The sequence below is a fragment of the Lissotriton helveticus genome, chromosome 5_1 (assembly GCF_964261635.1).
Source record: "Lissotriton helveticus chromosome 5_1, aLisHel1.1, whole genome shotgun sequence".
In the NCBI taxonomy this organism is placed as follows: domain Eukaryota; kingdom Metazoa; phylum Chordata; class Amphibia; order Caudata; family Salamandridae; genus Lissotriton; species Lissotriton helveticus.
In genome coordinates this window covers 60,193,060-60,207,924 of record NC_136065.1, presented here as the reverse complement: position 1 = coordinate 60,207,924, position 14,865 = coordinate 60,193,060, and the positions used below count along the sequence as shown (strand labels likewise).

Sequence of the window (14,865 nt, the reverse complement as noted above, 5' to 3'; positions counted from 1 at the left end):
CACCAATTGTACGGAGTTCGCACCTGTGTTCTCACACTACACGGGTCCCCCGTGGGTCTCCTTCGTCCCTATCTTGGGTGGTTCCTTGGCATCCCAGCAATTCTACGTGCTCTAGGCACTGTGTCTAGTCAAGTTGTGGTTCTTATACCACTTACTTAGTATATGGTTCGGTCCCCTGGGCCTATCGTGTATTGTGCTATTTACTTTTGATATATTGCTCGTAACTTGTGTACTTTGACCTCTAGGCTCATAAAGAGACGAGTAGGGAGTGTTTAGAATAAATACATATATTTTATATAAATACCTGGTGTGGTTCTCCTTTCATTTGGTCATTCAAGAGATTATAGGCTGGTAAAACAAGCTGCTTTACATTCCTTCTAAACTTAGCCTGAAGGCTGCTCTCCATAGCTACCACTTGGATAGCTTTCAATAAAGGTTGTCTTTAACCTATCATCAATAAGGGTTGTTTGGACTGGTGCAAGGTGCCCACTAGAACTAGTGGACAGCATATACCAAGCCAATGTCTTACAAGAAACACGAATAAAACTGCAATTGAAGACAGAATCTCCACACACGCACATAGCAGCAAAGAACTCTTCAACATCATTAAGGAGTTCGCCCAACCCACCAGTGAGTCGACTGACATTCCTCCCTCACAAGACCTCTGCAACAAACTCAGCACCTTCATCCACCACAAAATCTAGAACATCTACGACAACTTTGACGAAGACAACCAACACACTGACGACTTTGACGAAGACAACCAACACACTAAACCTCCACCAGCCACCCACAACACTTGAATCCAAAGATTGATAGCTGGACAGCCCTCACCACCGAAAACACACTAAAGATGATGAAGTCAATCCACACCATGGGGCCCCCAGGGACCCCTGCACCACCACATCTTTAACAGAGCCGCCAACACCATCGCACCCATGCTTCGCCACGCCATCAACCGCTCCCTGGCGAACGCCTCCTTCCCCGATGACTGAAACACTCCGAGATCAACCCCCTCCTAAAGAAGCCCTTGGCGGACCCCACCGTGATCAAAAACTACAGACTCATCCTCCTGCTCCCGTTCCCAGCGAAAGTCATAGAGAAAGCCATCAACAACCAACTTGCCACCTTCATCGAAGAGCACAACATCCTTGACTCGTTCCTATCCGTCTCCAGAAAAAAACACAGCACCAAAACTTCCCTCCTCGACGCAACAGGCGACATCCGCTCCCTACTGGACAAAGGAGAAGCCGTAGCCCTCTTCCTCCTCGACCTCTCAGCGGCCTTCAACACGGTATCCCACCTCACCCTAATAGGCAGACTTCAAGATGTAGGGATCCGGGACAAGCCCCTCGTCTGGATCTACCCTTTCCTTTCTGGCAGAACGCAGCAGGTCAGACTCCCCCCTTTCCTGTCGGACCCTAAACCAACCACCTGCGGGTCCTCCCTCAGTCCAACGCTCTTCAATGTCTACATGACTCCGCTTGCCCCATCCTCAGAACCTACAGACTCAACATTGTTTCATAAGCAAACAACACCCAGCTCATCCTCTCCCTATCCAACGAAGCCAACGCAGCCAAACACAGCTTCTAAGAAGGCATGGAAGCTGTCGCCAAATGGATGAAAAGCAGCTGCCTACAACTCAACACTGACAAAACAGAAGTTAAAACAGAAGTACTCATCATGGGCCTAAACCCCATTGCCTGGAATGACACCTGGTAGCCCCCCACCCTTGAAATCCCACCCGCCCCCACGGACCATGCACGCAACCTTGGAATCATCCTAGACTCTGAGCTGTATAATGGACCGCCAGATCAACTCTGTCGCATCCTCCTGCTTCCACACCCTTCCACACCCTCCGCCTCCTACGTAAGACCTTCAAATGGATCCCCTTTGAGCACAGAAAAACCTTCACCGGTGCCCTCGTCAACAGCAGACTCGACTAAAGCAACGCACTCAATGCCGGAAGAAACAAAAACGTCACCCGCAAGCTACAAAACATCTAGAAAGCCGCCGCAAGACTGGTCCTCAACCTACCGAAACACTGCCACATCTGCGCACACTCCACTGGCTCCCCATCGAGGCTAGATTTACCTTCTAGATCCTCACCCACACACACAAAGCCCTCCACAACACTGGACCAGCATACCTCAACAGCCAACTCAACTCACACGCACCCCAAAGGACCCTACGATCAGACCAGCTCTCCTACGCCATGGTTCCCAGCCCCAGAAAGACCAGATCGGGAGGCTGCTTCTTCTCCTTCCTCGCGGCCAGAGCCTGGAACACCCTACCGCTCCACCTCAGACAGACAACATCACTCCTCATCTACATGTGAAACCTCAAAACTTGGCTCTTCGACAGACACCCCTCCTTGATGGACTGGAACCTGCACCACCCCTCCTCCCCAGCGCCTTGAGACCCTTATGGTGAGTAGTCACGCTCTACAAACACATGATTGATTGACTACACACGGTAGCAGTCAACTGAATATTGCTTATAAAAGCACAGATATTTTCCATTTTAAGTACAATAATCAATACCTATCTAGCTCTCTAATTTTTTTTAATTATCTAGCGGTTTTTAAATACATCTGTTTTCTTCCTATTTAATAGGAAAGTGAAACTTTACTTGAGAAATTCCAAATTTCAATAATGTATTCCTTGCATTTTTGTAAATCTATGGTAAATTGTTTCAGCATTAATCTGAGTTGAATGTGTTCTATGTTCATATTTAGATTGGCGACGAGCACGGCGCTTCGCAGGTAAGTGAAGCCTGTTTTACCCAGTGATCATATTTGGTTTCTTATTCTAACCATAGAAGCCAGAGATGTGAATGTTTAACTAACTCACTGCTTTTCACTCAAAATGCAAACAAACTTTGGTAAGTACTGCGGATAGCGGTTACTTATAAAACTTTTTATGAGTTGTTTTTGGGGACTCTGTACTTCTTTGAGTAACCAACTCCCACAGGAAGCAAGTGACAAGGGCCAATATGGCTTAGCAGGACGGATAACTTGCAGTCAAAGTAGTCTCCCGTCCAGTTCCAAGCTCTATTGGCGAATTACCATATGCATCAATGGAGTGGTCCTGATGCAAGGGATACAGGATGCTGAAGAGTCTGAGGATGCATCAATGGAGTGGTCCTGATGCAAGGGATACAGGATGCTGGAGAGTCTGAGGATGCATCAATGGAGTTGTCCTGGTGCAAGGGATACAGGATGCTGAAGAGTCTGAGGATGCATCTATGGAGTGGTCCTGATGCAAGGTATACAGGATGCTGAAGAGTCTGAGGATTCATCAATGGAGTGGTCCTGATGCAAGGGATGCTGACGAGTCTGAGGATGCATCAATGGAGTGGTCCTGGTGCAAGGGATACAGGATGCTGAAGAGTCTGAGGATGCATCAATGGAGTGGTCCTGATGCAAGGGATACAGGATGCTGCAGAGTCTGAGGATGCATCAATGGAGTGGTCCTGATGCAAGGGATACAGGATGCTGAAGAGTCTGAGGATGCATCAATGGAGTGGTCCTGATGCAAGGGATACAGGATGCTGAAGAGTCTGAGGATGCATCAATGGAGTGGTCCTGATGCAAGGGATACAGGATGCTGAGGAGTCTGAGGATGCATCAATGGAGTGGTCCTGATGCAATGGATACAGGATGCTGAAGAGTCAGAGGATGCATCAATGGAGTGGTCCTGATGCAAGGGATACAGGATGCTGAAGAGTCTGAGGATGCATCAATGGAGTGGTCCTGATGCAAGGTATACAGGATGCTGAGGAGTCTGAGGATGCATCAATGGAGTGGTCCTGATGCAATGGATACAGGATGCTTAAGAGTCTGAGGATGCATCAATGGAGTGGTCCTCATGCAAGGGATACAGGATGCTGAAGAGTCTGAGGAAGCATCAATGGAGTGGTCCTGATGCAAGGGATGCTGACGAGTCTGAGGATGCATCAATGGAGTGGTCCTGATGCAAGGGATACAGGATGCTGAAGAGTCTGAGGATGCAACAATGGAGTGGTCCTGATGCAAGGGAAACAGGATGCTGAAGAGTCAGAGGATGCATCAATGGAGTGGTCCTGATGCAAGGGATACAGGATGCTGAAGAGTCTGAGGATGCATCAATGGATTGGTCCTGGTGCAAGGGATACAGGATGCTGAAGAGTCTGAGGATGCATCAATGGAGTGGTCCTGATGCAAGGGATACAGGATGCTGAAGAGTCTGAGGATGCATCAATGGAGTGGTCCTGATGCAAGGGATACAGGATGCTGAAGAGTCTGAGGATGCATCAATGGAGTGGTCCTGATGCAAGGGATACAGGATGCTGAAGAGTCTGAGAATGCATCAATGGAGTGGTCCTGATGCAAGGGATACAGGATGCTGAGGAGTCTGAGGATGCATCAATGGAGTGGTCCTGATGCAATGGATACAGGATGCAGAAGAGTCAGAGGATGCATCAATGCAGTGGTCCTGATGCAAGGGATACAGGATGCTGAAGAGTCTGAGGATGCATCTATGGAGTGGTCCTGATGCAAGGGATACAGGATGCTGAAGAGTCTGAGGATGCATCGATGGAGTGGTCCTGATGCAAGGGATACAGGATGCTGAAGAGTCAGAGGATGCATCAATGGAGTGGTCCTGATGCAAGGGATACAGGATGCTGAAGAGTCAGAGGATGCATCAATGGAGTGGTCCTGATGCAAGGGATACAGGATGCTGAAGAGTCTGAGGATGCATCAATGGAGTGGTTCTGATGCAAGGGATACAGGATGCTGAAGAGTTTGAGGATGCCTCAATGGAGTGGTCCTCATGCAAGGGATACAGGATGCTGAAGAGTCTGAGGAAGCATCAATGGAGTGGTCCTGATGCAAGGGATGCTGACGAGTCTGAGGATGCATCAATGGAGTGGTCCTGATGCAAGGGATACAGGATGCTGAAGAGTCTGAGGATGCATCAATGGAGTGGTCCTGATGCAAGGCATACAGGATGCTGAAGAGTCTGAGGATGCATCAATGGAGTGGTCCTGATGCAAGGGATACAGGATGCTGAAGAGTCTGAGGATGCATCAATGGAGTGGTCCTGATGCAAGGGATACAGGATGCTGACGAGTCTGAGGATGCATCAATGGAGTGGTCCTGATGCAATGGATACAGGATGCTGAAGAGTCAGAGGATGCATCCATGGAGTGATCCTGATGCAAGGGATACAGGATGCTGAAGAGTCAGAGGATGCATCAATGGAGTGGTCCTGATGCAAGGGATCCAGGATGCTGAAGAGTCTGAGGATGCATCAATGGAGTGGTCCTCATGCAAGGGATACAGGATGCTGGAGAGTCTGAGGATGCATCAATGGAGTTGTCCGGGTGCAAGGGATACAGGATGCTGGAGAGTCTGAGGATGCATCAATGGAGTGGTCCTGATGCAAGGGATACAGGATGCTGAAGAGTCTGAGGATGCATCTATGGAGTGGTCCTGATGCAAGGTATACAGGATGCTGAAGAGTCTGAGGATTCATCAATGGAGTGGTCCTGATGCAAGGGATACAGGATGCTTAAGAGTCTGAGGATGCATCAATGGAGTGGTCCTCATGCAAGGGATACAGGATGCTGAAGAGTATGAGGAAGCATCAATGGAGTGGTCCTGATGCAAGGGATGCTGACGAGTCTGAGGATGCATCAATGGAGTGGTCCTGATGCAAGGGATACAGGATGCTGAAGAGTCTGAGGATGCAACAATGGAGTGGTCCTGATGCAAGGGAAACAGGATGCTGAAGAGTCATAGGATGCATCAATGGAGTGGTCCTGATGCAAGGGATACAGGATGCTGAAGAGTCTGAGGATGCATCAATGGAGTGATCCTGGTGCAAGGGATACAGGATGCTGAAGAGTCTGAGGATGCATCAATGGAGTGGTCCTGATGCAAGGGATACAGGATGCTGAAGAGTCTGAGGATGCATCAATGGAGTGGTCCTGATGCAAGGGATACAGGATGCTGAAGAGTCTGAGGATGCATCAATGGAGTGGTCCTGATGCAGGGGATACAGGATGCTTAAGAGTCTGAGAATGCATCAATGGAGTGGTCCTGATGCAAGGGATACAGGATGCTGAGGAGTCTGAGGATGCATCAATGGAGTGGTCCTGATGCAATGGATACAGGATGCAGAAGAGTCTGAGGATGCATCAATGCAGTGGTCCTGATGCAAGGGATACAGGATGCTGAAGAGTCTGAGGATGCATCTATGGAGTGGTCCTGATGCAAGGGATACAGGATGCTGAAGAGTCTGAGGATGCATCAATGGAGTGGTCCTGATGCAAGGGATACAGGATGCTGAAGAGTCAGAGGATGCATCAATGGAGTGGTCCTAATGCAAGGGATACAGGAGTGGTCCTGATGCAAGGGATACAGGATGCTGAAGAGTCTGAGGATGCATCAATGGAGTGGTTCTGATGCAAGGGATACAGGATGCTGAAGAGTTTGAGGATGCCTCAATGGAGTGGTCATCATGCAAGGGATACAGGATGCTGAAGAGTCTGAGGAAGCATCAATGGAGTGGTCCTGATGCAAGGGATGCTGACGAGTCTGAGGATGCATCAATGGAGTGGTCCTGATGCAAGGGATACAGGATGCTGAAGAGTCTGAGGATGCATCAATGGAGTGGTCCTGATGCAAGGCATACAGGATGCTGAAGAGTCTGAGGATGCATCAATGGAGTGGTCCTGATGCAAGGGATACAGGATGCTGAAGAGTCTGAGGATGCATCAATGGAGTGGTCCTGGTGCAATGGATACAGGATGCTGAAGAGTCTGAGGATGCTGATCCTGTTGATGGGGACTTCCTGGAGCATGGTGGGCTGACCTTGACTACAGATGTCGAAGTCCAGACAAAGTTCAGCCAAAAACCAGTTGCCCCTTTTTTAATATTCTCCGGTCACAGTGAAACCAGTGGTTCCCTTTAACTGCAGCTAGTGTCTGTCTTGGGCAACCAAACTGCAATTTGACAACTTTTCGAGGTCCAGCAGACTCAGGTGGAATTTTTGAGTGTCAGGGTTTGGTCTCGGGCTGCACTTCAGTGGTCAGCAGTGTGCAAACGATTGGGGCTATTAACTCTGCCAAGGCAGCATCTTCATCTTTTGTGGCCCTGGAGTTGTATCAGGGAGTCAGCCAACCGACTCTTCGAGTTCACCTCTTCTGTCTGGGGCTCAGGGACGACCATTCCTTGAGTAGAGTACCACAGGCACAGTCCTCTCTTTGCTATCCCAGGAGCAGCAGATGTAGTCCAGTCTTTGGTCAAACCTCTGTATGCCAGGTCCAGAAAACAGCAGGGAGGTCCTTCTTTGGGCCTCTTTCCAGTACAGACATGAGCTGAGGTCTTGGTACCAGGGGTTCAACTTTACTGCTCACAACTTGCCCTTGGGACGCGGTCTTTACTAACCAGTGGGCAACTAGGTCCCTCCCCACCTGGTGACGACTTACTATAATGTGTGGCATCTAGTGAACCCAGAGTGTGCAACATTCACCCACTGCCGAGATAGCAGAACTCCTCCAGAGGAGTAGCTACCTGAGGGTTACATGTCCATGGGAATGCAATTTTGGAACTGTTTTCCTCTCTCTGTCCCCTACTCCAACCTGTCTACAAGAACAACAAAGCAGCCTCTCTTGTGTGTGTCCACCATTTGCCCTTCGAAGGCGGCTTCCCTTTTGAAGCTCACCTTTTGGGCTCATACCTGGTGGCTTTCTACCTCAACAGCAGGCATCTATTATTGCACTTTCCTGGGAGTTGTTCGCACCTCTCTCCAAGAGGGCAGAAGGCAGTCTCATGGCAGCAACTTTAAATGGCCACTGGAAAATGTGGGCAACAGAGTGCCAACTTCTAAAATTGCCTTAAACTAAAAAAATTACATTAAATTCGACTTGGGCATCAAGTCATGCTTAATGTAACAATTCTTTTGATAACTTGAAGTACCAATTTTAGTAGTCCGAGTCAGAAGTTAGCATAGCTGAGTTTTCAGTGTATAACCCAGTACTTGCCAGTTGGGCTACTGTCTTTTCTACACTGAAAATGACTATTTGGTATTTTTACCATTAGAACATATAAAAATACATCTCCTAATTTTTAATATACAGCACCCTTCCTTAGCGCTCAACAGGCCTAACTTAGGGGTGACATATATAACTAAGGAAATTCTGGAATTTGTCATTAGCGTTAATGGCAAGGTTGAGTTAGCAGTTTAAAACTGCTCTACCAGTCCACAGTTGCAGGCTAGAGACATGGTTTACTGTGTCACACTCGGTGGCACAATAAGTGCTGCAGCCAATGAGGGATACTTTAACGTACACGCCCTGGGTACCCCGGTACCATATACTAGTTAACTTATAAGTCAACATATGCCAAATGGATGTCAGCCAATCAACACTTTACTTTGGAGGATCAGAGACCTGGCGCTGAGTCTGGTTTGCATGCTTCAGTTCACTCTTTGAGTCGAAGAATCAGCAGCATCAGTCAATGTTTTTGAGGTGATCATGCAAAAGAGGTCTTTATTTTACAGTGACGCATCGTTTAAGGCAGTAATTCGTATTGTGGTTGGTGCAGTTTGAATGCGTAGATATGTTAGTCTTTGGACACCCATTGAAAGAAAGTCAGTGTTCAATGTGTCTCTTTGGAACATCAGCGTTTGGTATAATATGCCGTTGACCTTAACTTGAGCCATTAGCAGAGACTTTAGTCTGCTTCTTTTGATTTCATTTGGTATTTTAGTTACATTTCATTGCAAGGTCGTGTACGAATTCAAAGTCAGTGCTTGCTTCCTTCAAGGTGTCACTTTACCTGGGATCACAGCAAAGCTTCAGTAAACTGTCTGTACCACTTCTTTGTTGAGGGTTCTGCCTCCCTTTTCAACCCCATTTTAATTACTTGTATCCCCAGCGCTGCAGCTGAGGGTTCCCGGGCCCCTATGGACCCCTTTTAAGGTTTCGCCTGCACAGCGTTGTTCTGTGCTGAGAAATCTATTGTTTTTAATATATCTTATAAGGGACTTACATCCCACCTTCACTTTTTATTGGTCTGTATGCTTGCCAGTTTACTTTCCACCATTTCTCTTTGTTGTCGCCTGTTCTCCCTTGTACGTCTCTCTTATCACCTTCTGGTGGTCTAGCTACTCGTTTGCATCTACGTTGGTTGTTTGAACTTTTTTCTTTTGGTTAACGCTGCATACCATTTACTGTTTACATGTTGTTATCTTTCCATCTAAACACCTAATATTTAGATCTTTTACTTCTAAACAGCTAGTCACAATTGTAGTTACTTGTAGTTAAAAGGGGCTTGATTTAAATGGTGCAGCTGGTGCAGTGGCACCAACGCCAAAAGCTCTATGGACCGCACTAACAAAAGATATTGCTAAATTTACAGTCACAAGTGCAATTATCTAGTAGGCACTATGGTCATGGTTACAATGGTGAAGTAGCTTCAGGGGACTATGGCCCAAAGGCTCGAGGCACTCCACTAAACACCAAATATTGCTATATTTTACTACTCAACCAGCAGTCACAAGTGCAGTTACCTTGCAGGCAATAGGTTAAAATGGTGCAGCAGTGGCATTGCGCCTAAACCTTATCAGAGCTTCTATAAAGACTTTACATTGCTAAATTACTACTAAGCAGGCATGCGCAATTTCAGTTACCTTGCAGTTAAAAGTGCCATGATTTGAATGGTGCAGCAGGTGCAGTGGCACAGGGGTCAAAAGTTCTAGGGACCCTGATAAACAGAGTATTGAAACATGTTATCACTACAGACAGGCAGTCAATGGTGCAGCAGGTGCACAGTGACAAGCTCAAGGCATCCCATTATACACAGTTTATTGCTGTATTGCCCAGTAACAGTTTTAAAGAGCCCTGGCATCACAAAATGGATGCTGCTGCCACAGACACGAGTCTGGCCTCCTGCTGCTGACATTCTGGCAGGGGAAGCCTGGACAATAGATTTCCTGTCACAGGGAGGTGTAAGTGGATTGGGGCTGGTTGGGTGCACTCTGAGAGTGCTTTGAAGCCTGCACTGGGGGCACATTTGGTGTGCCTGTGCATAGCCCAGTTCAAACCGGTTGCAGGGGCTACCAGCCCCTGCTCTGGCGTGAAACTGGACAAAGGAAATGGGTGTAGCCACCCCTCTTTCCAAACCCTCCCATAGGTGGGTCCCCAGAGTTAGTCCAACCCCTTTCTTAGGTATAAGTAAGGAACCCCTGGCAACAGGACTTTAGATATCCCTGGACGAAACCCTGCAACTAAATCCTGGAACTTCAACGCTCTACTCAATATTAGAGGACTGAATAATCTCCCTTGGAGTCAAGTAGTGACTTCCCTGCTTGGCAGGCACCAACAAAGCATTTGCCGGTCTGCATCTCCGAAGCTCCTGATGGACTCCAAAGTACCTGCAGCCCAGGAAGAGGATTTCCAGATTTCTCACAGGCTGACCCGAGTCCCCAGCAAAGCTGAGACCTGCAGCCCTCATGAGTGACGTGGAACCGGAACTCCTGGACATCGTGTACATTTGCAAGTGCATCAGCTTCTCAACATTCTTTGAGGCTCTGCATTGGGTTACTTGTAGCCCAAGCTCCGAGCACCATTTGCACTGAAGATTGCTGCCCTACACTCCACGAGTGATCTGTGAGACAGTTCTGCGTGCGCCTGCTCGAGGCCCCTTCGCGATCCCTGGTCCATTCACTGGTGGGTCCCTACGAAGGCATCTTTGATTTTCCTTGGGCTTCTCTGGTTGCTCCAGATGTGCCCTGACTCCACTGTGTGGGGAGTCCCTCAGACCTTCATCGTCCGCACCAAAGCATCTTTCTCCTTTCTGCATGGGTTGCTGTTGCCAAGGCTTGTTGGGTCCAATCCGGGCACCGACACTGTAGCACTCAACATCCTTTGTGGGACAGCCGAATCCAGCTCCTGGTCATTGTCGACGCCGCCTTGTCCTCGTGACTGAAGAGTAATCCAGGGCATAGTTCGCGTAGTAGCGCTACGCGTAGCTACGCAAAGTGCACTTCGCACTACGCAAGCTACAAGTAGCTACGCGAACTGCATAGTGCACTGTGCAAAAAGCTGTTGGCACTGATTGCACAGTACCGGATGCTTGTCCGCACTGTGCAATAATTGCCAACCGCATCTTGCACAGTGCAAGCGGTCGTTTTCTGCCGCTCAAGTAGATTTGTACTCAAGCGGCAGCTTTCACAACGCGGACTGGTAGTTTCTCATCGCGCGCAGTCGCGAGCATTCGTGACCACTCGCAACCTGACCTCCCCGCGTTGGGAATCTCGCCGGGAGGTTTATTTCCACGTTCGGCAACTTGATGTTGCTGATCGAGAATGAGGAAAAAATTTCGCCGGGATGGTATTTTGCTAGCTCGCGGTCGCCAACTTGACGTTGAGGTGCCACGGCAAGCAAAAAATGCCCCCTACACATTTTTGCACTGTGCTACGTGCAATTCGCGTAGCGCGTAGTTGCGCAAACTACGCGAGCGTAGCGTAGTCCTACGCCCAATGTTACTGGGTCAAGCTTCACCTGAAATCACCTGAAATCACACGAAATCAGTGGGTATTCACTTATGGTGCTCCTGGTCACTGGCTAGTGACCCAGACTCTGTCCCCTCTGCTTTCAGGTTCTTCTCATCTTCGATCCAGGCTTGGATCACCCCAGACACTTTCTCCTTCAACAGCAGCAGCACTTTGCAGCAGATCGCCATTGAAATCAACGTCGATTCCCGACACCAAAAGACACCTATGCACCTGGCTTCCCTGGTTGAGGTAACTCGAGTACTCTGGTGCTCCCGTGGGTGTTGGCCCTAGAACCCCTTCAGTCTAAAGGGGTTAGCTTAAAGTCCTTCTCCAAGTGTCCTTTATCTTTAAATTTCCAACCGTGACTTTCCCCATTGAAATTAACGGTGATTTGTGGCTCTGTTCTCACACTGCACGCGTCCCCCGTGGGTCCCTTGTGTCACAACCTTGGGTAGTTCCTTGTGGCCCCAGCACTTCTACAGGCTCTAGGCCTTGTGTCTAGTCAAGTCCTGGTTCTTATACCACTTTCTTAATATATGGTTTGGTACGCCCCTAGGGCTCATCGCATATAGTGATAATTTACTGTGTGCTAATAAGTGTAACTTATGTGTTTTGACCTCTAGCCTCATAAAGACACTAGTAGGGTGTGTTTAGAATAAATACATATATTTTATATATATACCTGGTGTGGTTCTTCTTTCATTTGGTCATTCACAAGATTATAGACTGGTAAAACAAGCTGCTTTACTTTCCTTCAAGACTTAGCCTGAAGGCTGCTCTCTATAGCTACCACTAGGATAGCTTTCCATAAAGGTTGTCTTTAACCTACCATCAATAAGGGTCGTTTGGACTGGTGCAAGGTACCCACTAGAATAGTGGACAGCATATGCCAGGCCAACTTCTCACAGTTTGCATAAATGTGTCGCTCTGTCCAGCTCCTTCTCTCCATCATTTAGCTTCCGCGCCGGGACACTCTTGAGTAGCCGCACGCGTTATAAATGATATTAACATAACAACATAACGTGAACTCACTGGCGATGATGCGCTGCACATTGAGTGACATGCACTGGAAACAGAACTCAATGCTCAGGTAATGATGCCGGCTTGGACCGGGCAGGCTGGGACTTGCCTGAAAAGGCGATAGTGACTCTAACCCAACTTGCAAGAGAGACAACGTTGTAGCTGCCACGTGATTAATTAACAGAGGAGCAGATGGCTGCGACCTACTGCTGTAGGCGTTTGTGAGTCTATTCCTTTCCTTTCTGCTTATCTTTTCTTTTTTCTTATAAACAGGCAACATCCACCCCTGCGTGTTACCCACTGTATGGCGCTATGCCAGGAGAGTTATCGACTGAACTTTATAAACATTGTTGAGATATCTGTGAATGTTGGGAGGGGGTTGGGAATTCTGTCCATGCACTGTTGGAGATTCCATGGCGTGGGTAGGGGGGTATGTACTGGGGGTTTATCCTGTTCTTCGCAATGACACACTGTAAAGGACACATACAGATCATGGAAATAATAGTATATGTAACTGGAATCTGGTTGAGAGGCGCACAGGTTAATGGCGCTACGAAGCTCATTGACGTAGTTAAAAATGATGCAAAGCAAAGATAATAGAGTTTTCCTGCTAATATGGAATGTCAGAGGTCTCAAGGACTTCTGGAAGCTGCGAAAGGTGTTAGCGTATCTTACACGACATGAGATTTACATCGCTGTGATCCAAGACGCACATCTGCCCATAGATGGCAAAATACTAAGTCAAAGACGACTGCCTGGTTTGTTTCAAGGGGCAGGATTCACCACCCACTCTAGGGGGGTCCTCACCTGGGTCAAACCGAAGGCAGGGATTAGGCTTGCGGCGCTATATACCGACTCAGGGGGCAGGTGTGCTTTATCTAGATGCCGGGGGAGAGGAGTGGACTTCACCACAGTTACCATCTATGGCCCAAATTTTGACTGCCCACAGTTTTATCATGACCTGTTTGAGCGCCTGCAGGGAGTCCCCGGCTATGCGAAAAGTATGCAGGGGAGACCTCAACTTTTTGCTGGACCCGACGCTAAACCACTGTGGGGGCCCGGTCCAACGCCCCACGGCCGAGGCCAAAGCAGTTACAGATGGGGTTATACGTGCGAGTATGGTTGATGTGTGGAGGATGAGATCGCAGACTAGTGGTGGGTACACCCAGTACTCTGCCCCACACGACCTCCACACCAGAATTGACTACTGGTTTGTGTCAAGGACTGTGCTCCCAGATTATGACTTGTGAGGTGCTCCCCCGCTCGCTATGGAACCAGTCCCCAATTATGGTTGATATCGAGAGCCCATTTAAAAGACTGCCCCATTTACTTGGAGGTTCCCGCCATATTCACTGCTGGACAGTGTCTTTAAATCAGAGATGGCTGAGGCGATAGAGACCTTTTTTGAGATAAACATTGGCTCTGTACAACATTTCTCTACAGTATGGAAAACTTTTAAAGTGTATATACGGGGTATAGCTATGTCTAGGCACTCGGGAGTCCTCCGATCTATAAGGGGGTGATTAATACGCTGGAAACCCGACTGTCTGAACTAGAAAGGGAGGCCTTGGTGGGTGGAGATGCCCAGAAATTAGACAAATTGAAAAGTACACTGGAGGAGTACCATGAGGTAACAGATAACGAGATTAACCACATGGGGAAATATGCAGTGGCTAGTACTTATGACGAAGGGGAGCGGCCAGGATCAACTTTAGCTGCGCTTCTGAAAGATAGGAGGGAATTGGGGGGAGTGACTGAGCTCTATTTGAGAGTGATGAATTGCTGCGTGACCCATATCCAATAGCTGACAGATTCCAACAATACTACTCGGACTTATATAGATCTAGAGTGACAGTAGCGGAAGCTGCGATTCAGGAGTATCTAGATTGCAGAAAAATGCCATGGCTGACGGACGAGCACTGAGAATACTTGTTAATACCACTGAGTGCGGAGGAGCTAAGGGAGGCACTGAGCTCAATGCACTCGGGAGTGCTCCGGGGCAGGAGAGCCTCACCGTCGCCTTTTATAAAGAATTCAAAGACTTGCTTATCCCGCACCTTATCACGTTATGTGAGGAAAGGGGACATCCCTGATCATTAAAATTTTTAAACCCAACAAAACCCCAAATGAGTGCTCGTCTTATAGGCCCCTGTCGCTTATTAACATAGATACTAAGCTGTTTGCCAAGGCCCTCACCAATAGACTAGCCCCGATAATACCACTCCTGGTGGGGACGGCGCGGTCAGGGTTTGTCCCTGGCTGGAATTTGTTGTATAATTTACGCACAGTGTTCGGAGCC

The 14,865-nt window shown here is 48.2% G+C and overlaps 1 protein-coding gene across 1 annotated transcript in view; it reads left to right on the top strand.

Annotated features, from left to right (window-relative positions):
• LOC144752949 (butyrophilin subfamily 1 member A1-like) overlaps window positions 1-14,865 on the top strand; it is a 232,858-nt gene that overhangs the window by 187,847 nt on the left and 30,146 nt on the right. Inside the window, exon 6 of the mRNA XM_078640759.1 lies at window positions 2,738-2,764. Within this exon, the coding sequence (XP_078496885.1) occupies window positions 2,738-2,764 (27 nt within the window). The remainder of the gene's footprint in view (window positions 1-2,737; window positions 2,765-14,865) is intronic.